General features: G+C 40.4%; 2 protein-coding genes across 3 annotated transcripts in view; one reads left to right on the top strand and one right to left on the bottom strand.

Moving 5' to 3' along the window:
- Positions 1-11,610, bottom strand: part of LOC107378161 (centrosomal protein of 128 kDa) — a 104,408-nt gene extending 92,798 nt beyond the window's left edge. The window contains exons 1-6 of one of the 2 annotated variants that reach the window (XM_015948232.3): positions 10,917-11,610; positions 10,760-10,846; positions 8,329-8,455; positions 8,134-8,252; positions 7,836-7,927; positions 6,986-7,058 (exon numbers count right to left, since the gene is read on the bottom strand). In XM_015948232.3, the coding sequence (XP_015803718.3) occupies positions 6,986-7,058; positions 7,836-7,927; positions 8,134-8,252; positions 8,329-8,455; positions 10,760-10,846; positions 10,917-11,090 (672 nt within the window). In that variant the 5' untranslated portion in view covers positions 11,091-11,610. Of the gene's footprint in view, positions 1-6,985; positions 7,059-7,835; positions 7,928-8,133; positions 8,253-8,328; positions 8,529-10,759; positions 10,847-10,916 lie in introns of those variants that run through there. The other variant, XM_054748382.2, reaches the window with a different exon arrangement.
- Positions 11,611-12,444: 834 nt separating this feature from the next.
- The window catches only part of tshr (thyroid stimulating hormone receptor), a 44,941-nt gene continuing 30,832 nt past the window's right edge, over positions 12,445-26,553 (top strand). The window contains exons 1-2 of the mRNA XM_015948233.3: positions 12,445-13,044; positions 25,449-25,520. Of these exons, the coding sequence (XP_015803719.1) occupies positions 12,872-13,044; positions 25,449-25,520 (245 nt within the window). The 5' untranslated portion in view covers positions 12,445-12,871. The remainder of the gene's footprint in view (positions 13,045-25,448; positions 25,521-26,553) is intronic.

Here is a 26,553-nt window from a genome sequence, read left to right as displayed (position 1 = left end):
GACTGGAAAGGACAGTTAAAACTTTATCTCGTCACGTCCCCACACAGAAGATAACAAATATTAAACACACTGGCTGTCAGCCGGAGCTGCACTTTTGTCTCTGTAACCATGGGAAGTGAGGATCTGCTAGTTAAAGAGATATTTGGCCATTTTTAAAGTGATTCTGTGTAAAAGTCATGAAGAATTATAAACTTACTTTATAAACATCTGCAGTCGGTTTCACATTATTCACAAACGCAAAAACATTTTTTTATATACATTTACTCATGTTTCCCCTTTTAAAACTCCTGCCAGATATCTGTGCTGCTAAAATAATAAACAGTGCAGCAGCAGTGTCAGTAACACACACCCTCTGATACTACAGGACTGGTAACTGAAGCTACACATGGCATTCTGCTGAGCTGAGAGCCTCCTGGAGGGGGCCATCGGCTGGTTGTCCAGGTGGGACTTACTACGATTGTGAGACTGACATCAGGTCCATTAAAGATGTTTGTTGTTGTGGAATTTTACAGATTGGCGCCATTTTATTATGGTAACTATGAAACTTTAGCTGCATAGATACTATCCTTTAGACCAGGGGTCTCAACCCGTTTAGGCCCTTTTACACAGTGAAAGTACAGAAGAGCTACTGCTACATGATTTATTCACACTGACATATTCCATGTGTGAATATGCTAATGTTAAAAATGCTATGCTTACTGTGTTAGCATGTGTGGTATTCACTAGTTGATTTCTCTGTATTTCAGTGCATCAATATAATAAAAAAGGAAAATAGTGACATTCTGAATATCCAACTAAACAAAACATTTCGTTTATTAACTGATCCGAAACTTTCAGATAATGAAACATAAATCTACTTTGTGTGAATGATTATATATTTTTTTAAAGAATGGATCAGTAACGTAACTTTTGGAGCACACAGGTCCCTGACCCCTGCCCTAAGCAGCAATGTCCGTTTTTCAGTGTTTTAGCTGTTCAGTCATAAATGAACAAATACTTCCAAAAACTATAGAAGGCCTTTTAAAGAACATTTAATCTTTTTTTAAATGGTATTAAATACAAAACCTTTTAAGTAATTATTTTGTTATGATTATTTTACCAAACATGCAACAACAATTCTCAAAATGGATCAAGCTGAAGGTACTTTAAAGAGCTAGTCACCCCAAATCTTAATTTATTTATTTTGCTGATGAACTGTATAACTGAGTGTCTAATCGTGCTGTAGACACTTGTAGTCAATAATTTGGCACTTTAGAGCATCTTAGTTCAAATTTAAATATTCTGCCTAAAACTGTCAGTGTTGTGCCGTCGTCAGGTAAAAACTCAGCACTGCATTATCATTTAAATCTGCCATCGCTATTGGATAAGAAGTACATTAGACATGCTTCCATTACCAGAACTCCAGTGTAGTTCCTGGGATGGGGAACTTGACCAGGAGATAGGATGTCCCAGTCATCCCAGCTGCTGTGTCTCCATTCAGAACTTGCACAGACGTCAGCATTTCGTGACTGCTTTGGGAGTTGAGTGATGTCACTGATGATCAGCCCGAAAAAGCGCCCAGAGTAACATTAATAATATTAACAGCATTTATTTTATTGAAGTAAATCATAATTTTATTCATTCAGGGGACAAAAGCAGCTCTGAGTTTTGTAAGACAAGCCCCGCTAACTAAGTCTGTGGGGGAATTCCACCGTTTTCCGGTGTTGTGAGTTAGATTATAAATGCGATCAGTGCTTTTTTTTTTTTTTTTTTTTTTTTTTTGCTTCTATTCTGCTTCACCAGCTACTCTTCTGCTGCCGGTTGTTTTGGACGACTGCTGATGTCATTTCCTACTGAGTTAAAACCAGTCAAAACGAGTTAAAGTATCTTTCTAGAGTTTTCTACTTTCAGAAATTATGTTTGGTTTTTCAGAAATCCGAAAAAATTATCAACTCATCATGTACTGTGATGTGATGTAAACAATACATCTTTTTTTCTTTGCTAAGCACGCCCCCTGCCCCGCAGACCTCCATGCAATAGGACATTGAGCGCCGACCAGAACTAACCAATAGTGTTAGACTACCGCTTACTTGCTTCAAATTTAAGGAATACCTCGGCTGAAGCAGAGTTGATGAACTTTTCACGGACAAGTAAGTTTTTAAAATATAAATATATGAGAACACAACATGACATGAGAATAATACTTGTAAAACAACATGTTTTAGCTGTTTGTTAGCTACAGAGGCACATTTATAAACAAAAACGTGAAGCCGCCATCTTAAAAAAACTGAGCGACAGACTTTTTGTGTGATATGCTTGTCAGCCAGATGGTGCCATCGGATAAGAGAACTACTCCAGAAAGAGACTAGGTTCCCCTCAGCTACTTCACCGGGCCTTTTGGAGTACCTACTCCAGAGCAGGTACTCAGAAGGTTCCTGAAAACGGCCCAAAAAATGGCTGTTTGGATGGTCCAGTCAGTTGGAATCACGCGCATGTCGGGAGGTTCCTGAAGTTCTTGTAGTGGAAACACGCCTAATGATGTTAGCTGGCACATTATGATGTCACAATGTTGTTGTGACCCTGTGTGTGTACTTGTTAGCGGCTCCGCCCTCTCGATCTGCCAGGCAACAGCATGTGTTGCATTTTTCAAACCTGAGAAGGGAATGGAGTAAGTTTCTTGTAGGGGGTGACTTGCTCTTTAAATTAAACACAAGCTAAATGTGATGAAAACTCTAAATTCTAAATATTTTGAACTGAAGTAAAAAAAATGTAAAAACAGAAATAAAATGTCTTCCTGCTTTCCTGATTCATGTAATCATTTTCATGGGTGTTTTTACTCCTGAGAGTTAAGTTTGGCTTCAATAACTGCAGGTAAAATTATGATTTGCTGCAGTTTTTGTTGACATTTTTTTCTTCAACTTTATTTTCTTTTACTCACATTAAAATGAAGATATAAAACTAAATTACTAAAAAATAAAATGAAAAGGGGACAGAAAGAAGAAAAACATGTTTGTTTGTTTTTTGCCCCTTTTAACTAAAATAACATTAACACAAAGGAAACAACAGAATAATTCTAAATTACCTTTGAACACAATGATTTCTGGACTGGTTGGCTAACAATTTCAATTTTAAAAACAAGAATATATGCAAACATATACACACACACACACACACACACACACACACACACACACACACACACACACACACACACATATATATACTTTTTCTTCCCCTTACCTCTCCTCCCTCGTTTATGTAACAGAATTATATAAGTTTAGCATTTCATTTTTAATCAGGTTTTTTAAAGTAAATATTGTTTTTGCATTCTAGATTTCAGTATTTATTCCATATTTTTACTCCATATACAGGTGCTGGCCAGTAAATTAGAATATCATCAAAAGGTTGAAAATATTTCAGTAATTCCATTCAAAACGTGAAACTTGTACATTATATTCATGCAATGCACACAGACCAATGTATTTCCAATGTTCATTACATTTAAATTAGATATTCATAAGTGACAACTAATGAAAACTCCAAATTTGGTATCTCAAAAAATTAGAATATTCTGAAAAGGCTGAATATAGAAGACACCTGCTGCCACTCTAATCAGCTGATTTACTCAAAACACCTGCAAAGGCCTTTAAAAGGTCCCTCAGTCTTGTTTTGAAGGCACCACAATCATGGGGAAGACTTCTGACTTAACAGCTGTCCAAAAGACAATCATTGACACCTTGCACAAGGAGGGCAAGACACAAAAGGTGATTGCTAAAGAAGCTGGCTGTTCGCAGAGCTCTGTGTCCAAGCACATTAACAGACAGGCGAAGGGATGGAAAAAATGTGGTAGAAAAAAGTGTACAAGCTCTAGGGATAACCGCACCCTGCAGAGAATTGTGACGACAAACCCATTCAAAAATGTGGGGGAGATCCACAAAGAGTGGACTGCAGCTGAAGTCAGCGCTTCAAGAACCACCACGAGGAGACTCATGAAAGACATGGGATTCAGGTGTCGCATTCCGTGTGTCAAGCCACTCTTGAACAAGAAACAGCGCAAGAAGCGTCTCGCCTGGGCCAAGGACAAAAAGGACTGGACTGATGCTGAGTGGTCCAAAGTTATGTTTTCTGATGAAAGCAAGTTCTGCATTTCCTTTGGAAATCAAGGACCCAGAGTCTGGAGGAAGAGCGGAGAAGCACAGAATCCACGTTGCATGAGGTCCAGTGTAAAGTTTCCACCGTCAGTGATGGTGTGGGGTGCCATGTCATCTGCCGGTGTTGGCCCACTCTGTTTCCTGAGGTCCAGGGTCAATGCAGCCGTCTACCAGGAAGTTTTAGAGCACTTCATGCTTCCTGCTGCTGACCAACTTTATGGGGATGCAGACTTCACCTTTCAACAGGACTTGGCACCTGCACACAGTGCCAAAACCACCAGCACCTGGTTCAAGGACCATGGTATCCCTGTCCTTGATTGGCCAGCAAACTCGCCTGACCTTAACCCCATAGAAAATCTATGGGGTATTGTGAAGCGGAGGATGCAATACGCTAGACCCAACAATGCAGAGGAGCTGAAGACGACTATCAGAGCAACCTGGGCTCTCATAACACCTGAGCAGTGCCACAGACTGATCGAGTCCATGCCACGCCGCATTACTGCAGTTATTGAGGCAAAAGGAGCCCCGACTAAGTATTGAGTGCTATACATGCACATTCTTTTCATGTTCATTCTTTTCAGTTGGCCAACATTAGAGAAACAAACATTTTTTCATTGGCCTTTAGAATATTCTAATTTTCTGAGATACCAGATTTGATGTTTTCATTGGTTGTCACCTATAAATATCAAAATTAAACGTAATAAACATCGGAAATACATTGGTCTGTGTGCATTGCATGAATATAATGTACAAGTTTCACGTTTTGAATGGAATTACTGAAATATTTTCAACCTTTTGATGATATTCTAATTTACTGGCCAGCACCTGTACAGACACAACGCTCAAACAAGGTTGGAGGTTTAACCCTTTTCCCTGCCTCTGGACCGGCTGATGCGCGGGTCTGACGGCTGAGCAACTCAGAGCAGAAAGAGAGACTTCCGGATCATGTTTTATTATTGAATGAGACAATCAGTTGAAACTGTTGAGGGACATATTTGAAACTAAATCACAGGAGATGTCCAGAGTTTGGAAGCCTGTGTTCTTCATGTGTTTATAAATGAACGGCATTTAATCTACGCTAACGAGCTGTTAACACAGATAGGACTGTGCACAGTCACCCAGAACACTAACTGAGGATGTTTTTCTGAAACCAGGTCTGTATGACCTAGAAGAAACCACCTGCAGCTGCTGAGATCAGAAACGGGAATCCGTGCTGCAACCTGAGCAATTAATCCATTCCGTGTATTTCCAGTAGAACAAGTTTGCCAAAAAATTTGTGCAATAATCAGACTTTTATTTTACTTCCACAAAATACTCATTTTAGATTAGATATTAAGAAAAGCGGGAAGGGCTTGCCATCAAATTTAAAAGCCGTCCCTCGTTAATTTACAAGTCACGCCGGGCGTCTCGCTGGCTGCTTCCAGACGAGCAACTTTCAAGTGAAAATGTCAAGAAAATGTCAGAACACGACAGGATTTTCAGTCTTATTTCTTAATATTTGGACATCTTGCCTGGGTTGAATAACAGAACGTGACTAACACTGACTCGCTCACTCTGCAACGTTTTTTTATCTCCACAAATAACACAAGCCTGGAGGAGTTCTGCTGTGTGGTGGAGTTGCTAATGCTAACAATTAGCTTCTGCTAGTTGAGACGTTCTCTGCTGTTTCCTGGACCCTAAACAAACAACAGCCTTCCCCGTCATGAGTCAAGATGGGTGAGTCCATGAATGTTGACTCATTCACTGCCAGTGATGACTAAAGTCGTCATTTGCAGTTTTTTTTACTGTGTGGGAATCGGAACGAGCCCCCGCACCGTGACAACAAACATCCCAACTCTAAAGCTGATCTTCATCCGCGTACGTCACACTTCATACGCAGAAAATCCATGTTAGGAGATCGTTTTGGGCCGCTGCTGTAAAAAAAGTGAGGCACGAACCGGAAAAGCATCTGCCGATCACAATTCGACAACGGATTATGAAAGAACGGATAACACTCGAAACGAGCGGATTCTTCCTGATGTAAAAGGCGAGTCTCCTCTTTGTTTTGTTTTGGCGTCGACATCATCATAGCGGCTTTTCTGATCAGGAAATGGCTGGCAGTGTATGAGTTAAGTGACAGTGTGACGTAGATCTGTCAGGGTTTTCAAATCCTAGAGTTTCAGCATCTATTTTTTTTTATCAGAAGCTAATGCAGGAGATAGGTGTAGGAGACTATTTTCGTGTTCTGCCTGCATGAAAATTTCAGTGACCCATTATTGTCAGAATAATCATTAAAAAAGGGTTTTCAGTGTTCCACACCTTTAATGTTATAAAAGTACTGATTTAGCCGTTACTTCTACTGAGATAAAAATACTTTTCCTGCAGGTTCACCGAGAGCAGATTGACCTATAGTCTGAATGATAGATTTAGTTTTTTTTATTAAATATTCTGTGATTCCTATCTTCTTCCTGTGAGAGTGGTGGGGCGGCACCCTAGCGTCCCCTATGGACGAGCCTCCACTTGTAAAAGCTAACATTAGCAGTAGCAACTCCACCACACAGCAGAACTCCTTCAGGGTTGTGTTATTTGTGGAGATAAAACATCAGCGTTGCAGAATGAATGGAGTCAGTGGTAGTCTCGTTGCTTTTAGCCAATCAGAGGCAAGATGTCCAAACATCACAAAATAAGACTTCAAATCCAGCATTCTGAAGCTCAACTTTGTTGTGGCACAAGAGCTTTGTTTCCCCAGAGAACGACTTACAAGACATTTATTCCTACTAGAGACCACTGCAGACGTATTGACCTTTACATGAATATTAGTTTATTTGAGATTCCCGAACTTGGTATTGGCAGCGAAACCTGCAGCAACAACTCACTGATTCCTGTCTTTGGGAAGCTGTCAGGTGATCCGCGAGGCTCTCCATGGCCTGCCTGGTGTCGATATCGGACCTGCAGAACACAACAGACAAACCCAGCCAAGTGAAAACCCACTCATCTGAGACTCAGGCAGGTTCCAGGGATTCTTTATTCCTTGGACGAGATCGATATGATTGTAAAGGCTTAATGTGATGCAGCTAAAAAAGTAATTATTCAGCATCAGATGCTGAAATACAACAGTGGATTGATTTGTTCTGGTCAGCAGCAATGAAGGGGGCTGTTAATAAGCGGAAAAGGTCAAATCCTAACCCGGAGAGTGGAGGACGATCTGCGGGCGCCTGGATTTTGCTGCTTCTCCTCACGTTCCCAGTTACTTTTTCATTGTTTGGCAAAGATAAATCCAAAGCTAAAGATGATCAGCACTCCACACAAATATGAAATCAAAGGACACACTTTAAATAGAGATAGTGGTTTAGTGAGCCAGCAAAAACATTTAAAATCCCCGTTTTAATTCAATTAGTCAGTAAGTCTTTTCTTTACATGAACAGCAAAAGATCAGTCTCTTACGGCATCACACGTTGGTTAGCCATCCTAAAAGGCAGAATGGGTTTTAAAAGAGCCTGTAATAACAAAGCTTTCATTACAGATGTCTGGTGTGAATGAGAATAAATTCTGTTGTTGTGGATGAAAGTTAGAGCATTATTAGATCTGGGAAGAAAGAAACGGGAAGAACATTTTTCTAAGTGATGATAAAAAAACATTAGAGACTTTTCAAACTTGCTAAATGGGAGTGGTATAGTCAGCTGTGGGTCATTAGCTGTGACATGCACAAAGAAGAGGAGCAGATACCGGTTTCTCCTGAGGATTTCTCTGTCCAGGTCGTCTGAGAGCCTCTGCTGACCACAGTGCAGATCCCGCAGGGTTTGGTGGAAGGTGTGAATCTATGGAAAAGAGCCACAAATCTTCTGCAGCCATCAGCAGCATCACAACATTTTAATTATGGGAAACTTAACATGGTTTTGAATTTAAAAAATCGATTTTAATTCAGCAAAAAGCTGCTCTTATTCAGCAGATATTGCTGGCTCATTCTGCCCTCTTGTGGAGCATCATGGAACTACACAGAGTCAGAAGATCCTGGTTCTCTTACGTCCGGTCCTTTTACGTCCTGCCCTGCCAGGCTGGGATCTTTAAAGCGAACGTTGGCAGAGCGAGACCTCCTCCTGCTGTAGTCTCTGAGTGGAGAGGTTGGATAGAAGCGCTGGCCTTCTGAAATCCCCAAACAAAACAGTCTTTAGAAATGACGCTGAGCCTGTACTTCTACTGCCTGGTTTATACTGTGTACCTGATTCTGAGCGGGCCTCCAAGTCACTGGTGTGAAGGGTGGAAGCCGAGGAGCCGTGGGCCACATTGGCTCTGCTCAACCTCTGTGTCTGCAGCTGACTGATGGACTCCTCTAGGTTCTCCCTGAGCTGATGCAGAAACAATCCCACATGGCCGACAAATAACATCAGCTGTTCCACCGTCAGCATCAAACTCACTCCTCTATGTAAAAGTAAAAACGTGTACGTTTGCTGTTGTTAAACCAAACCAGCCGCTGAGGCAGTACAGATCATTCCAGTGCATTCTGGGATTTGCAGTTCCTAATGGTATTTAATGGTACTGAACACAAGCAGAAGCCTGCTAAAAAGAGGAGCGTTACCGTTAGCAACTGTAATCCTGGCGTTCGCTGCTGGATTGAAGTGAGTTAGCAGTTTGAAATTTTAGGAATCTGCATTAATAAAGTACGGTAAAATATGTTTTTGTATCCGATAAAGGAGATAGCGACTGCACCGTTTCAAAGTTCAGCTTGCAGGGGTTGATGAGCAATTTAGAAATAAGCAAAATGACTAAGTTCAGGTTTTCAAGCATCTATAATAAAACAGAATCAAGTGATTTTAAACATCAGCACAGCCTAAGAATTTAATAATTGTTCCTCGTGACTTGATAATCATCAATGAACATTAAAAGATGTTTATCACAACTACTAAAAACTGTCTATTGAGGAGAATTAGCTAAACATTTGAAAGTAAGAATGTTGTCAACAACAGTAATGTTTTTGATTAGAGGTTGACCAGTAGTTTTATTTTGCTGATGCTGATATAGAGGGTGTGGTCAGCTGACGGCCGATATGCGCTGCTGATTATTGGGCTGATTTTCATGTCTAGACGTTTTCCACCTCATCGGGAGCCACGCCCATCTACTTCCGGAGCATGAATCCCGGGAAGAATGGAAAAAATGAATGCATGTCAACGGGGCTAAATACACTATTTTCTAATCCCGCTTGTTATGTTCCGTGGATTTTATATTCAGGCCCTGTCCACACGTAGCCGGGGATCTGCCAAAACGTAGATATTTTTCTACGTTTTGGCCTGTCATCCACACGAAAACGGAGTTTTTTCACACGAAAACGGATCTTTTTAAAAACTCCGGCCAAAGTGAAGATCTGCGTTTTCTCCGTTTTGGGTGTCTGCGTGTGGACGGACAAAACCGGAGTTTTAAGGTCCGCAACGTCACTTTCCGCGACAAAAAATGCTGACATCACGTGTGCGACCTGTGTTTACACTAGCCGACAGCATGGATGCCCTCAGAGCTGCGCTCGCTTTATCAATTGTCCAAGCGCTTTTTGCTTGTTTGTTTTTGCAAGAGGAATTACTGCTCCTTGCGGAAGACCACAGACGAAGGACGAGGTTAAGAACGGGAGAAGTACTGCCGCCTACAGGTCTGGCATGTCCTTAACAACGTATTTATCCGGGTACGTGTGGACAGAGTTTTTTTAAAACGATGTGGTGTGGATGCAAGTTTTTGGAGGGGCGGATATTCTTTTTTTTTTTTTAACGGCTACGTGTGGACTAGGTCTTAATGTCCGTGAATTTTAAAGATGCATTTTGATACTAAGAAGATGCTTATTTTTGAACGGTGGGGGATCATTATTTTAGGTTTTGTGTGAAAATACGTCCAGGACTACAAATGTGCATCACCAAAGTGACGTCGTCGAACCAGACACAAAGAAGAGCCGAGGAAACATGGCTTTAAGTTCAGCAAACTTCAAATCCCTCCTTCAGGAGGAAAGAACCACCATAAATCTGGCCATGTGGTAAGTAGCAGCTACGCTAGGGGAGAGGAGATTCTGCGGTGACGTCACTTAAGTGACATATTTGTAGTCATGCTAACTACGAACTTTTACAAACCGGTAAATCTCAAAGTACGTGACTGACACAGTCAAAACACACATCAGTCCCTTTCATTTAAATGGAATTACAACATATCCATAGTATAACATATCCAGATCCAGGGTCTTAGGCAAAGCAGATTAGATTAGAAAATATCTCTTTAAGCCACATTCACTTCCATTCATTTTATCATTCTTCCGGGGACCCAAGAGCTGACTGGAAAGGGGGAGAGGCTCCCTGTTTTCATGCTAAAACGTCACAAATTTCTGCAGCAACACTAGGCCGCCCGTGGATGTGCCTGACTTTAAATTGGCTTTGCTAAAGAGGTATATCAGCTAACCAATATATTACCTATTTTGGGTTTTGTTCACTCTGGAATCTCTGATTTTTAAATGCAGTCATTTCCTTCATATTAAACTTAAAATCAGGAATTTTGTATTTATGAAATTCACGTTTTTGTGTTTAGAAAAGAAGTTAACTTCTACATGACAAAAACAGAATTATAAATGTGTAAAACTGTGTAATTACAATAATCACGTAGATCATTTGAACCATGAGTCTTACCAGTGCCATGGCTTCAGCCTGATCATCTGCATGCTCCCTGTACTGACCCAACATTCTGTCCACCTTGGTTAAGTTCCTGCTGGTGTCCTGACACGCAAAGATAAATAAACACACACGTGTGCATAATAATCATGCTTCGGGTCCTGTAGCAGAGTACCTGTAAGGTGTTCGCTAGAGTGCTGATCTTGTTGGAGATGTCAGCGGCTCGTCCCTCCTCTCTACCCCCAGCAGCTCTGCCTCTGTCTCGGCCAGCTCTGCGATGGGACTCCCGTCCCCGAGGCCTGTGTTCTCGTGTCCTCTCGTATGAATCCGAGTCGCTGGATGTCTCCATAGTTTGACACGAGCCCAGATTAAGGCACACACTGTCTGAAAGCGCTAATGGTGCAATTATGAAACACTGTTGCTTCTAATCAGACTAACCAACGAACAGGAATGGTCGTTATCTTTTTCTGTAATGTTGGACATCACAGAAGTAAACTGCAGCGGTGTCATTGTAACTTCAACAACCCGAAACATCTGCTTATAATATTTTCAGCCCAGCACACCGTAGTCAGGAGCATTGTTGTCAGGAGTGATGCTCCTGTTGGCTAACAACAAACTCTAGTGAAGTAGCTAACTAGCTAACCAAACGCTGACCAGCTGGTTTAACCTCCAGATATTCTTAAAAACCACAAAGTAAAAAGAGATGATAAACGAATTCTATGGAAGAACATTATCCAAGCCGCCCAGAGGGTTTGCTGTGAAACTAATAACAAAAAGAGTCCTCTGCATCACTGCTATGGCAACTCAAACTAGCCGCGCCTGAGCAGCATAACAACGGATCTCATCCACTGCCGCAAGGAACTCTGGGAAATGTAGGCTCCTCACCATGGATCATAGGGAACTTGCTATTTGTGAACTACATTGTCCAGAAGTATGCTTAAGCGCCACTAACGCCGCTCTTCAGGAAAGAAATGTATAATCATTTTTAGTATTATTATTATAACTTTATTTTTGTTTTGTTATTTTTCTTTCTATGTTAAAATTTAACTATTTTACTTCACTGCAAGTGTCTTCTACTTAGAAGTGCAAACCATTTCCTTTTGGGCCGAAAAAAAACACATTTGTTTTATTCTGAAAAAAGACTGAATAAGTTGGGCAAAATTGATAATGTAGCTTATTTTATTTTTTAATGATATTAAGCCAATCTAGCTCCTGTCCGGACTCAACTCTTTTTAAAATTATTGAGTTTTTCGTAATTTTTTAAGTTATGTTTTTAATATTATGGTAACACTTTACAATGAGGGTCCGTTTATTAACGATACATAATACATTATAAAGCATTAATAAACAAAGGATCCCTTTATTAACGTTGTTAAATTTCCTTAAGTCATAGGACAAAGGGCCGGAGAAGGTGTCTGCATAGTAATTAATTTCTTAAAATTACTGCTTTTTATTAATATTAATAATAGTTTAAGTAAAGTTAATAAAAGGGGCCGTTTATAAAATTGGTACCATTATTATGTTAGTGTACAATTATTATATTGTTAAACTATAACGTATTTTTCTGAAAACGTATAAGCTGATTTTCTAGATCACATTTTTCAAATAAAATTAGTTTTGTTTTTCAAATACATTAGCCTACTGTTTTAATTAAACCACTGGGTTTGCCATTGCAGCCCGGGCTATAGTTAGGGTAAGGCTACTAACAGCAGGCCTGTTTAGCTGTTTAAACACATTTTTTGCTTGGAATTCTCAATAAAATCAACCCAGCCGTTGGTCTGGTTCGGAGTTCAGCGTTGGGCTGGTTTACCAAACGAAGTTACTAAAATGTTTTTACCATTAAAGTTGATTAAATCAATATTTTCTGAATGAAATATTAATAAGAGACACTTAAGCAAAATATAATTTATCTGGAAACAACTCAAAAAGAGGTGGGATGAACTTTTCTAAAATTGCCTGGAATCCACCCTCTCTTCAGGCTGAAGACCACCTCCAACCAAACCCACCTCAGAGCGGCTGTCCGCCCCTCAGCATCCAACCTGCGCCACTTTGGCCCCTGAGCTGATCACTGGGACTCCACAGCAGGATTACACTTCCAACATCTCGGCTCGGTTTCTGTGTACTCCAGGCATGCAGGTGATAACATGCGCGCTGATTGCACTCGCCTCCCTCCCCATCAGCGGCTCCGGCTCGGAGGCTGACTCCTGCCCCGCGGTGTGCAAGTGCTCAGAGTGGGAGACTCTCACCATCTCCTGCGCGGACATAGAGACTCTCCCGAGGTTTCCAGCCAGCACGGAGACGCTGTAAGTAGGCGTTCAAAACGCATCTGTGAAAGAGATTATGCTGTCTTTGTTTCATGCAATTTGGAGGTAATTGTGTTCTTAAGCCCGAGGAAAAACCATTATGGTGTAATAGTCCTCCCTGGTGCACCCGCGGGAACGTTTAGGCTAAATAACAGGATCATTTCTGCTTTTTGGTAAAAGAGACTGAAATTGTTTCATTTACGCAAGGTGGCACACCAGTAATGAAAAATAATAATGGATTTTAATTTTGTTCTGGTCCAGGTTGAAGGAAAAAAAAAACAATCCACCTTTGCGTCTTGGAGCAGGGGAAGATTCAGTTGTTTTTGGGCTCAGGGCAAATCACATGTCCCATGTTTATTTTAGACCTGGCCTACCTGTTAAATCAAACTTCAAATGTCAGGACCAAAACTGAGATGTTGAATGCTGTGTCAATCCCAATGTGCTCCTGGAACCAACTGCATTGGTTTTGTTTGTATTTTATTTTTAACCAAGAGTTATTGGTGTATTTTTAATAAATGAAGCATAAAAACTCGTTATTTAATTGAATATGAGTCTATGTCTTTAGCAATGTTCACATAAAAAAAAAGAACTTCCTTCAGTACTTCACAATAAGAGTTTCGAACATGGACACATACCTAAAAACATCTGAATCTTGTCAAAACATTTACTAACACTGTTTTTGTTTGAGTTTCACCAGGATAAGATTTAAGATTGTACCTTTTTATGAAACATATTTATCATCACACAGTAGGACATAGAACCCATGTTGTAAGTTTATGAGGCCCTTTATATTTTGTGGCCAAAAGTAATGTTGCCTGAGTTTGCTTTTGACCATAAGTAAATAATATGAAAGATCAGGTTTGAAGCAATCAACGTATAAATTAATGGGGTGGGGCAGAATGTGTTTGCACTTCCCGCCAGCTCCATTTCAAACAGAACAGTGTGGAATTGTTTTTTATTATATAACAAAGAAATAATGAATGCAGTTCCTGAGCACAAACCTATCAGAGGACCTCACGGACACACAACCCCCAATGTCTGATGAAGAAGGCACAACAATGGCTATAGATCCTAAGAGCTCTCAGGAAGATCAACCTGCCACAAAAACTGCTGGTGTGGTTTTATCACTGCTCCACAGAGATCATCCTGACCAACAGCATCCTGCAGCAGCTCTGCAGCTGACAGGAAGGCCCTGCAGAGAGTAATCAAAACTGCAGAGAAAATAGCACACACCTGCCTGCCCTGGAAGACATCTTCACCACTCTCTGCCTTTGAAAAATCACAAACACCCTAAAGGATTCGACCCACCCTGCTAGCCACCTCTTCAAACTTCTTCCATCTGGTAAACAATACAGGGCAATAAACACTTGCACCACCAGGCTGTTCCCAGCCCTGGTCCTCAGGGACCGCTGTCCTGCATGTTTTCCATGTTGCCCTTTCAAACACTGGTGTGTCTCTGCTGCCACACACCTGACTTAAATGCATGAGTGATTAACCGGTATCTGCAGCACTTGATGTCCTCCTGAGGAGCCAATGCAAATCAGGTGTGCTGAAGCAGAGACATGGAAAACTTGTAGGACAGTTGGTCCTCAGGGTTGGGAAACACAGCACTACAGCACCTTTACATTAAGCTAGTTCATCCTGATACCTCAACATGTGACTGCTTACGTTTATATTATGTTTACTTTATATTTCAGTTTGTGTTTAGATTCGTCTTATTACCAAGTTTATATTATATTTCTACATTTTTGCACCTTAACCTGGCTGTGTGTGTGTGTGAAAGGTGTGTGTGTGTGAGAGAGAGAGAGCATGTGTGTGACATCTATTTTGGCTTTGTTATTTTATTTTACACATATTTTACTACCTCCTTACGGAAACTGTCTTCAGTAAGAGCAAAGTAAATTTAGTTGTACGCCTGTGCAATGAGTATAAATTATCTTGAATCTTTAATGCAAGTGAACAGGATTATAGAAGCTATTTTCTAATCCGCTTTGCCTTACATCCCAGAATCTCACCTACAGTATGTTAAACATTTCAATTTATATGAAAAATAATTGCATGTGTTAACTATGTCTGTCACGTACTTTGAGATTTTTTTACTTGTAAAAATTCGTAATTAAAATGACTACAAATCGCAAGTCGCATACATTATGACAAGTCGCATACATGACGCATACATTATGACGAGTCGCATACATGGCAGAATCTCTTCTCCACCAGCGTAGCTGCTGCTTTATCACATGGCCAGATTTTTACGGGTTCTCTCAACGCTTAATGCTCAGTCTTTCTTCCAGAAAGGTTTCAAAGCTCGCTAAACTTACAGCCATGTTTCTTCTTTTCTCTGTCTGGTTCAATGATGTCAATTTGGTGAGACGAGCATTTGTAGTCCACTGTGTCTTTTCACCTGAAACCTAAAATAACTTTCGCCGCCTGTCGAAAATAAGCGCTTTCTTGGCATCAAACTGTGTCTCTGCATTTCACGGACATCACATGTTAAATCTATGTCACATATCAAACAGGATCAGAAATCCGCTCATAGACTGCCATTTGTGTTTTTTGGACAGTTGGAGACCGATCAGCCATCCCGAAGGGGAGGAGACAGCAAAACATCATAAAAATATATAATTACATAGGAAAGAGTATTCTTTCATTTACTTTCATTTCAACCTCTGGTTGGTCTTGTTTTAAATGTATAAGTTTATGTAAGAGGGACAGTACACATTAATGGACATGTATGTAAATATACCAGTATTAGCTCTGGAGCTAGTTTTCAACTGTTGTCCATGAGCAAGAAGGATTTTGCCAAACACATACAAATCTATTCAAGTAAGTTTTAAAGTTGAATTATTGGAACTTCACACCTTTTAACAACTTGGATCTCACGCTACTTGTGTCAGAAATCTCAAAAACACATTTTTGTGTCTCCCATGGAAAAATAGCATATTTGGCTGATTTCAAGTCGTCTCAAGGCACTTCACATAATAAACATTCCAATTCAGGTCAGTTCATTAAGCCAATCAGAAATAATGTTTCCTATTTAAGGAACCCAGCAAATTGCATCAAGTCACTGACTAGTGTCAGTGACTTTACAGCATACTTTACCTCATACTAAGCAAGCATAAAGCGACAGTGGAGAGGAAAACTCCCTTTTAACAGGAAGAAACCTCCAGAGAATCGTGGCTCAGTATAAGCAGCCATCCTCCACGACTCACTGGGGATCGAGAAGACAGAGCAGGCACACACATACACACACACACACACACACGCACGCACGCACGCACGCACACACAGACAAAGACAATGTAATGTGTCTATAGTTATATAGTGATTTCTTAGTAAATATTCTATTTGGTGAGTGATGAACTTTATTGTATTTATCCTATGGATCTATAATTAAACGGGTAAACTAGCAGTAGCACATCCGACATCAAGGAAAGCAAAAAGTTATCAGGAGAGGGAGAATGTTTAAGTGGTTAGCAGCAGTGTGCTAGACGATAGCCCCTTCCACGAGGCCACCACAGCTCAGCAGAACATCATTGTAGCTTCTTCTGGGGAGAAAAACACTTAGAGAGAAAATAAAGTTAACAGCTGAAATTGCAGAAAATAATACCTTTAAAGAGCAGATTGTAGAAGAAAGTAGTAGAGTGTGAAAAGTGGTCAGTGTATCCTCCAGCAGTCTAAGCCTATAGCAGCATAATTACAGAGATAACACTGGATAATCTATCCTATTTAGATGGAGGCATGTTGGAGGCAGGGCAAGGGAGAGACGTCTTTACCGACTGTACACTCCACCTCCCTCTACTCCCCCACTTGTCCAGATTTAGGCTAACATAAGATTTTAACCATAGGCCCTATCAAATAAAAATGTTTTAAGCCTAGTCTTAAAAGTAGACAAGGTGTCTGCCTCACGGACTAAGGCTGGGAGCTGGTTCCACAGGAGAGGAGCCTGATAACTAAAAGATCTGCCTCCCATCCTAATTTTAGATATTCTGGGAACCACCAGTATACCTGCAGTCTGAGAGCGAATTGCTCGGTTAGGAACGTATGGAACAATAAGATCACTGATGTATGATGGAGCTTGATTATTAAGAGCTTTATTTGTGAGAAGAAGGATCTTAAAATCTATTCTGAATTTAACAGGTAGCCAATGCAGGGAACCTAAGACAGGAGATATAAGATCTCTCTCTCTCTTTAATTCTCATCAGAACTCTAGCTGCAGCATTTTGGACAAGATGAAGACTTTTAACTACATTCTGTGGACTTCCTGAGAGTAATGAATTACAGTAATCCAGTCTTGATGTAATAAATGCATGAACTAGTTTTTCAGCATCACTCCTGGAAAGGATGCTTCTAATCTTAGCAATATTCCAAAGGTAGAAAAAGGAAATCCGGCAAACCTGTTTAACCTGGGATTTGAATGACATGTCCTGGTCAAAGATAACACCAAGGTTCCTTACTTTGTTCTCGGAGATTAATGTAATGCCATTCAGGTCAGGTGATTGACTAAGCAATTTCCTTTTCTGGATTTCTGGTCCAAAGATGAGAACTTCCATCTTGTCTTGATTTAAAAGCAAAATGTTTAGAGTCATCCAATTTTTTATGTCCTCAAGACAAGCCTGTAATCTACCCAACCGATTAGGTTCATCAGGGTTAATGGATAAATATAACTGAGTATCGTCAGCATAACAGTGGAAGTTTATCCCATGCTGTCTAATGATTTTACCAATTGGGAGCATATACATAGTAAAAAGAATTGGTCCAAGCACTGAACCCTGTGGTACTCCACAAGTAACCATGGAGTATGAAGATGATTTGTCATGTACATTTGCAAAATGAAATCTGTCAGACAGGTAGGATTTAAACCAGCCTAGCGCTGTTCCTTTGATCCCTACAACATGTTCAAGTCTTTCTAAAAGAACATTGTGATCAACTGTGTCAAAGGCAGCACTGAGATCTAACAAGACTAGAACAGACACAATATTCTTATCTGAGGCCATGAGAATATCATTTGTAACTTTCACTAACGTGGTTTCAGTGCTGTGATACTCTCTAAAACCAGACTGAAATTCCTCAAACAGAGCATTAGTGTTTAAATGCTCACATACTTGGATGGCCACTATTTTCTCCAGGTGTCATATTGAGCGGAGTGGAGGTGATGGACCATGTGTGGTGCAGAGTTCAGGAGGCAGGAGAGCAGGCAGGGATGAAAAATAAAAATGGTTTTAATGGTGGAATGGGAACGACAGGAACAAAACAACGGTGACTACAAACAATGATCTGACGAAGACTGGTACAAGGAGGGAGGTATAAATACGCAGGAAAATCAGGGAGCACATGGGCATATTAACAAGGGGCAGGTGAGAACAATAGGACTAATTAAGGCAGGAGCGACACAGTCAGGGAGGCCGGTCATGACAGTAGGACTTTGGATAAAAATGGAAGGTTAGATATTGGTATATAATTCATTGGGTCATCTAGATCCAGAGAAGGCTTCTTAAGTGAAGGTTTGATTACAGCAACCTTAAAATCCTGTGGTACATATCCATTTACTAAGGATAGATTGATTATATCTAGAATGGGGGCAGTAACCAAAGGAAATGCTTCTTTAAATAATTTGGTTGGGATTGGATCCAAAATGCAAGTTGAAGGTTTAGATGAAGCTAATATTTTTGATAACTCTGAAAGCTCAACTGGATCAAAACGGTTCAAGCACAGATGAGGTTCTACAGTCACCTCTGATGCTGCCTCACTTACGGCGGAAGAAGAAATCGCTTTAGGGAGGATGCTAAAGATTTTGTTTCTAATAGAATTAATTTTACTTGTAAAAAATCCCATGAAGTCATTGCTGCTGAGGGCTAAGGGAATAGATGGCTCAGAGCTATGATTCTGTGTAAGTTTAGCAACTGTACTGAAAAGAGATTTAGGATTATGCTTATTCTCCTCAATTAATGCTGAGAAATAAGCAGTTCTAGTTTGTCGAAGATTATTTTTATGAAGCACAAGACTATTTTTCCAGGATAGGTAGGCCTCCTCATGGTGCGTAGAGCACCATGTTCTCTCCAATTTCCTAGAGTTTTGTTTTAAGGCTCGTAAATGAGAATTAAACCAGGGAGCCAACTTCCTGTCCCTAATTACCTTCTTTTTTAAAGGGGCAACATCATCTAATGCCACGCGTAAAGAGGAATTAACATGATGAACTAAGGCATCAATTTGTGAGGGGCTAGAACTGAAAATATTGCCCTCTGCTACATGCCTCTGAGATGCTGAGGACAGTAAAGACGGAACAGTTGATTTAAAAGATGCAACTGCGTTGTCAGATAGAGACCAACTATAGTGAAATTTACTTTCATGTATCGAGAACTCAGTTATAAAAAACTCAAAGGTTATCAGAAAGTGGTCCGAGAGGACTGGATTATGTGGAAAGATTGTTATTTCCTCACACTCTATGCCATAAGTCAGCACAAGGTCTAATGTATGATGGCAAGAGTGGGTGGAGCTATGTATTCTTTGAGTAAAACCAACTGAGTCTAAGATATTATTAAAGGCTACATTGAGGCTATCATTTTCAATGTCCACATGAATATTAAAATCCCCCACTGCAATGACCTTATCAGTATTTAGCACCAAATCAGATAAAAAAAATCAGAGATCTGATCCAAAAACTCAGAGTAAGGGCCTGGTGGACGATATAAAACTACAAACAAGAGTGGTTTTACAGTTTTGCAGTCTGGATTAGGAAAACTAAGAATAAGATGTTCGAACGAACTGTAGCTATTAATTGGTAAGGGACTGATTAATAAGTCCGAATGAAAAATAGTTGCTACTCCTCCTCCTCTCCCTGTACTTCGAGCAATATGATGATTTAGATAATTTGAAGGAGTCGACTCGTTTAAGCTAGCTTAGTCCTCTTGCTGCAGCCAGGATTCTGTGAGAGAGAGCAAAGAGATCTGATTATCACAAATCAAGTCATTAACTAACAAAGTCTTAGAAAAAAATGGATCTAATGTTCAACAACCCACATTTAATTTTTCTAGTTTTCTGCTCAGTTGAATTTGTTCTAATATTTATGAGATTTCCATGATTTGCTTTATTAAGCCTGATATTTAATCTGTGTGATTTTGGCCATGGGCAGGGCACTGTCTCTATGGGGTAGTGGGTGGGTAACAGTACAGAAGCTGCAGATGGGTGGGTTAAACTACGACTCTGCTTCCTGGTCTGGACCCTGGGTTGTCATGGAGGACTAATAAAACTGGCCATGTTCCTAGAAGGAAGAGCTGCTCCATCCAAAGAGGGATGGATGCCATCTCTCCGCATCAGACCAGGTTTTCCCCAAAAAGTTTTCCAATTATTAATTAATGTTAATAATTTGAATAAAGCATCTTCTAAGATTCTGCTAACCTCCAATAACGACAATTTTGCAAACACAATCTTACCAAATTAAACTCCACTTTTTTATTAAAAGGCTCTGATGTAGTGTATATTAGCAAAGAACATCTCTTCTCCTTCAGCAGAACTTTGCATGGCCACAGACGGCACCCATCACATAAAATTATCTCCCGATCGCTGCTTCAATTCACCAAACTTTGTGTCCAGAGAGTCCTCACATTCCTGCCCAGAGTTTACCCAGTGCCCAACAGGAAGATTAAAGACATGAAAGCATACCACCTAGCGCTGTCGACTGTTCTGATAAAAATATCTGTCAAATAAGCCCAAAATAGACTGCGTATTATGTGGGATGTTCTAGCAGATGAGGCGTGATGAGATTTGATTTTATTGTGCTCGTGCTGAGGAATGAACGACCCTTTGGCTTTATAATGCCAGCTGACTCACCTGGATTTATCCGGCTTTCTTCATTTCACAAAAATATCACATTATTTAAAGTCTTTGGACCAAGGAAAATCTGCTAAAATATGATATTTAACAGAAATCTGGAATTAAATGTTTAGAGTTTCAACATTGAGCTATTGAGCTAACAGTTTGATGCATAAAATGGTGTCAAGCACACACTGCAGACCTTTCAACTTGAATTGAACAGTTTAACAAAACCTAATGTATAAAAAATACACAGCAAATTTTACACTTATGTACAGTAACAGACAGCTTTATGTTTATTTATTTATTTAGACGTATTTGTATTTTTGACATTAAAACAGTAATGAGCTTTCTCATCTGCTCTTTTTCATTCGAGTTTAATGGCATTATTGGATACCTTGCTGGTCCAAGTCCGCAGAAGGATGTGTTGATGCATCCTCGATAGAGTGGGCGGAGCAAGAATATATCCAGGAACTTCAGCATACTTGCTGTTCAGACAAGTGCACATATTGAGAAATGGCCATCGTCCTTGGGGACACGTACCACCGACTAGCTTTTGTAAAAAGACCAAAGATGGCCACCAAAGCTAATTGACAAAAGCAAAGACAAAATAGCTGTAACTTACTTTTACTTGTTTGTTTTTTTACTTTTCTTGGTTGAGCTTATTTATAGTAAGTAACTTTCTTATACCAATACTGCGTAAAAAATGACATTTTAATGTGAGACAAAATTTTAGACAATGTTACAAATATTGCTAGTCACACCATAATTAAAATAGTTTTTCTAACAAGAACAAAAAAAATACACCAGGACTGTCACAGTCTGCATCTGCATCTTCCCTCAGGTGTCTCCTGATGTTCTCCATCCCTCTCTAGATTCCCCTTTTGTGTCTCATAGCACCCTCATGTGTCCTTTGTCTGTATCTCATTTATGTGTCTTATGTTTGTAGCCCTTCAGATCATTCCCCTCAGGTCCTGTGTTCATTCAGTCATCCCCAGCCCCTCCAGGTGTTCCTTCACGTTCTGTGTCCTTGTAGCTCCAGCCTCTTTGTCCCCAGCTCGGTGTGTGTGTGTCATTCTGTGTTTGTGTGTGTGTGTGTGTGTGTGTGTGTGTGTGTGTGTGTGTGTGTGTGTGTGTGTGTGTGTGTGTGTGTAGTTTTGTGTTTTATAGTTTTAGGTTTATCTGCCCTCCTCTGGTTCTGTTCCCATTTAGATTATTGTATTCACCTGCTTTCCCTCCAGCCCTCACTCCACACACCTGCTGCCTGTTTCCCTAATTGCTCCTCCCCAGTGTATGTAAGCCCTGTCTTGTCTCTGTGTTGTGTCGGTCCATTGCGGTATTCTGTCAGTCTTCTCTTCCCTAGTGCTTGGATCTCTGTTTTCTCTAGTCTCTAGTGTTTTTATCTCTAGTTTAGATCTTGGACATTTTGGATTTTTGGCTTCCAGCCCCTTTTTGGATTTAGTTTTGATTTTGGACTCATCCTACAAATAAAGGATTTTCTTTATATCTTCTCCTGCCTCGTGTCATCTTGGATTCTGCATTTTGGGTCCTAACATCCTCGTATCACGGCAAGGACATGTTTGTGGAGATGGCCTGAATGACTTAATCAAATTAATAAAAACAAAACTGTCTGATGGGTTTGGCTTGATTCATCCTTGTGCTCTTGAGTTATGATAAATGGGTAATTAGGGGAGGTAGCTAAATGTTCTGCACACAAAATAAAACGTTTTGTGCTAAAAAAAAATGCTTGAACCTTTCAGTAAAACAAAACGTGAATGCAAAGCAGGCATTTGTGTGTTTTTCTGCATGAGTGCTCACATCTGCACAGCACTTTGAGTGTGTGTGTGTGTGTGTGTCACTGAGAGGTGGAAAGGAAAAGTACAGGCTACTAAAAAGTCTCTGTGGCGTGACACCCTCCTGAGTCTGGACGATGCATTCAAATACAATATTTACCTTTTGCAGCACGTTTCTCAAACACACACCGAGTCCCATTTGAGAACAATTAGGAAGGGAGAAGAATTCAAGAGGGAAAAAAGGGGGGGGGCAACATAGCAGTTCCAGTACTTCAGAAACCTCAGGATTCTTGGATTAGAGTCTAAACATGTGATAACTCATGATTTTCGTCTCTCAGCCTCTAATGAAACGGGCTGCAAACGTAATGCAGTTTCCTGAACGGGAGCAGATGAGCACTGGGATTTATGTAAAACCAGGGAACGCTGAACATGTTCAACTGTTGCTGGGATTAATGGAAATTATCACAAATTTCCAGTCGCTTTTATTGCTCAAGTAATGGAAATAATTTCTTTAATCTTTACATGTTTTAAATCAACATTTTCCTCATTTTTTCACAGTGTATATTGAGTATAAAGTGGCAGCAAATCTAAACAGCCTAACGGAGCAGATCCCAGGGATTTGACAATTGACTGTTTCAGAATAAGAACAGTTTACTGTTTTAGGTTAGAGTTTCGTTTATCTTCAGGTATGTAACCGACCCCGTCCACGAGCCACCACAGAATGAGACAAATTTCACAGTGAATAAGTGCCATCCTGTTTGTTTTCTGTGCTATTTTCTATTCTAAAGGTCAAATTAAGGCAACACTTTTCTCCTTAATAACACATCAGTCCTCCCTACGTTCCTGCTTGGTTCTGCGGGCTCTTACCAGGGTGTTTGGTGTTCAGGATCTGGTCTTCGTCCCTATATTTGTTATCAAAGCAGCATGTCGTGCAGCACTGTAGTTACTGACTGACAAATCACCCACGAGAGTCTGATTCAGACTCCGGGTCCAGAACTCGGTCTCTGAATTAGGCTTTTGTTCCTATGATTAACCAAAGAAAGATGAAGACAGTGGCTTCGTCTGAGTTCCAGGCTGGATGCTAAGGATCTAACCCTGCCTTTGTCTCCAGCCACACATGGAAACAAAACCGATCCATTTTTTCAAATACTTCGTCCTAATTCCTAAATCCACCTTAAGAAAAATTCTCACAAGAGTACAGGGAAAGAAACAAATCATTTTTATATTCATACAGTGTACTATCCTGCCGGAAGGAGCCATCAGAAGATGGGTCCACTATGGTCACAAAGGCATGGACATGATCAGCAAAAATAGGTGGGCTGGAGTTTAAACAAGGCTCAGGAATCCAAAGTGGCACAAGAACATCTCCCCCCAACATTACACCACCAGCAGCTCAAAGCATTGATATAAGGCTGGATGGATCCACGCTTTAATGTTGGTGACACCAAATCCATCATCTGTGTTGCAGCTTGAGAGTTCATGCCAGCAATACGGTTTGGCCAACTGTATTCGCACTCAAAGAACCATCCTTCAAGTTGAAACTTTCTGTGCAAAACTGCAAGCTGCATCAGATGCATAACAGCTCCGCCAGCATTCAGCAGCCACCCGAAAGTATCTTTTTGACTAGCTAAGGCTGTGTCCAAAGGATACTGCGACCTTCGGACACCCTAGAAGTCCAAATCCCTCTCCAACTTTGTTGAGACGACTTCGTTGTCGGCTGGATCTCCTAAGAACTTTCACTACAAGGGTTTGTAGATTCTGCACACTGACATGGATGACGTGGATGGTTTTATTAAGTTATAGTTTGTTAAACCATTAAATTCAGCCACATTTGTTTATCACCCAGACATCACAAGTTTCTAAGGCACTTAACTCGGCTTTTTCGCATCACATCTAAGCTCAACCTCCCCCTCGCGTTGCCTCCGTCCAAACCCGACCGATGACGAGGCGGCTCCCGTCGTTCACTTCATAGAGCCGGCTTTTAGAGCGACCGACACATCACTAACGTGTTCGCTAGCAAGATGGTTAAGGTTAGGATAGGGGTGAGGGGAAGGTTAAATAACAAGAGGATAAGGTTAGGGTGAGGTACAATGAGCTTGTTTGGTGCCCTGGCTACGGACATCCCATCGCGTCAGTTTTACGCTGCATTGGGATACAACGGTAGCGGATATCCCATCGCGTCAGTTTTACGCTGCATTGGGATCTGCAGTCAGAAAACGGAAACACCCCTTTTCGTACATTAGTGACGAAAAAGGGCACTTTTGGCGTCAGGGGTCTGACGCGGAGGGCGGCTGGCCACGCGTTTGATTTTGGCATGCTGCAAGTGAGATTGTGTTGGTCTAAGTCCCTGTAAACCCTAGAGATGGTTGTGACTGAAAACCCCAGAAAACCAGCAGGTTATGAAAGACTGTAGACCAACTTGTCTGGTACCAACTAACACTTCCATTCACATCTCATTTCTTCTCCATTCTGATGATCAGTTTGAACTTCAGAAGGTCGTCTTTACCACCTCTAGATGCCTAACTGCATGTAGTTGCTGCCATGAGATTGGTTTATTTGATATTTGTGTTAACAAGCATCAGAACAGTCGACACTGAGTTTATCTTTCTGTTCTCATAACTAAGCTGATCACCACTATCTGGATTTGGCCACATGTTCAGGTACCGATCTTAGTTCATGCCTTTACTGACTATATGCTGAAAACTGGGTCCCACACACTTTACACATTTTGTTCATGTGACAATTAAAATAAAAAAAAATGTATGTAATTTCTTTATTTTCATTTTGTGTCTTTGCCAGATGGCTTTCTGAGACCCGTCTGTCGTCTGTGCCAACAGATGCTTTTGCCAGTATGGTCAACATCTCAAGAATGTGAGTGTATATTTATGCTCATGTTACTGCTCGAATATAAAACTTTAAATGGTCTTTTGTTGATTTTAGAATATTTTCACACTTCTTCCTTTTACCTTTTTGTCCCCCTTAACCTGCCAGGTTATACATTCTCTGTTAAATGTCACAGCTGGAAGAATTAACAGGTTCTTTTAGTGGGAATGCTGGTGTTTTAACCATAGCTGGGCTTGTACCTTTCACTGGGAGTCATTAGGGGGAGTGAGGAAACTAGTCCCAGTATAGGTAGTCACTCTGTGTTGAGGTTAAAGATGTGATTGCGTTTTGATCCTCAGTTGCTGTTTCCATGTCCAAATCACACATGAGAGGAACCCAACTTGGATTAAACATTTACTGAGCTTCATTTGTGCAAAGCAGGTGTTTCCACTTGCTCTTTGGTTGATGTTCACCTGAAACAACTATGAAAGAAAATAAAGTAAAATCAGGCAGATTGTCATAAATTTGTGTGACAATGTGTAGTTTTTAACCTTTAATCTATGCAAATATTAATCAAAATGATGTTGTAAATGAATAAAATGATGTCCAGTTGTTGAAAAATATTGGTGGCTTTGTAACATATACCCCTAAAAACAAAAATAAAATACATAGAGCACGGGTCTAAGACTCTGTGGGACACCAAAATAGACACCATGTTTTATGTGAGCCAGCTAGGGGTCCTTTGCCTTTGGATGGCATCACACCATGTTCATAAAAGTTATGTTAGCATGTTGACACAGGAGATTTTGATTGGTAGAGACAAATTTGTAATTGTTGTCCGTAGTTTTTTTTCTTGGGGGGGGGGGTATTTACCCAAAGGAAAATATCAGTGAATAAGTAAGACCCATGGCTCTGAAGATTTGGAGAAAATTTTAAAAGATGTATACCTTTTGAATAAATAGCTTTAATTCACATAGGAACTAACGAAATGTATAGAATTCCCTATTTATACAAAAGGTCAACTAATTATGTAAAAGCATTTAAAAATGTTCACATATAGGAACAGTTGTGCTTTCTTAGG

Source organism: Nothobranchius furzeri, chromosome 2, assembly GCF_043380555.1.
Source record: "Nothobranchius furzeri strain GRZ-AD chromosome 2, NfurGRZ-RIMD1, whole genome shotgun sequence".
Taxonomy (NCBI): Eukaryota; Metazoa; Chordata; class Actinopteri; order Cyprinodontiformes; family Nothobranchiidae; genus Nothobranchius; species Nothobranchius furzeri.
This window is presented reverse-complemented; position numbering and strand designations above follow the sequence as displayed.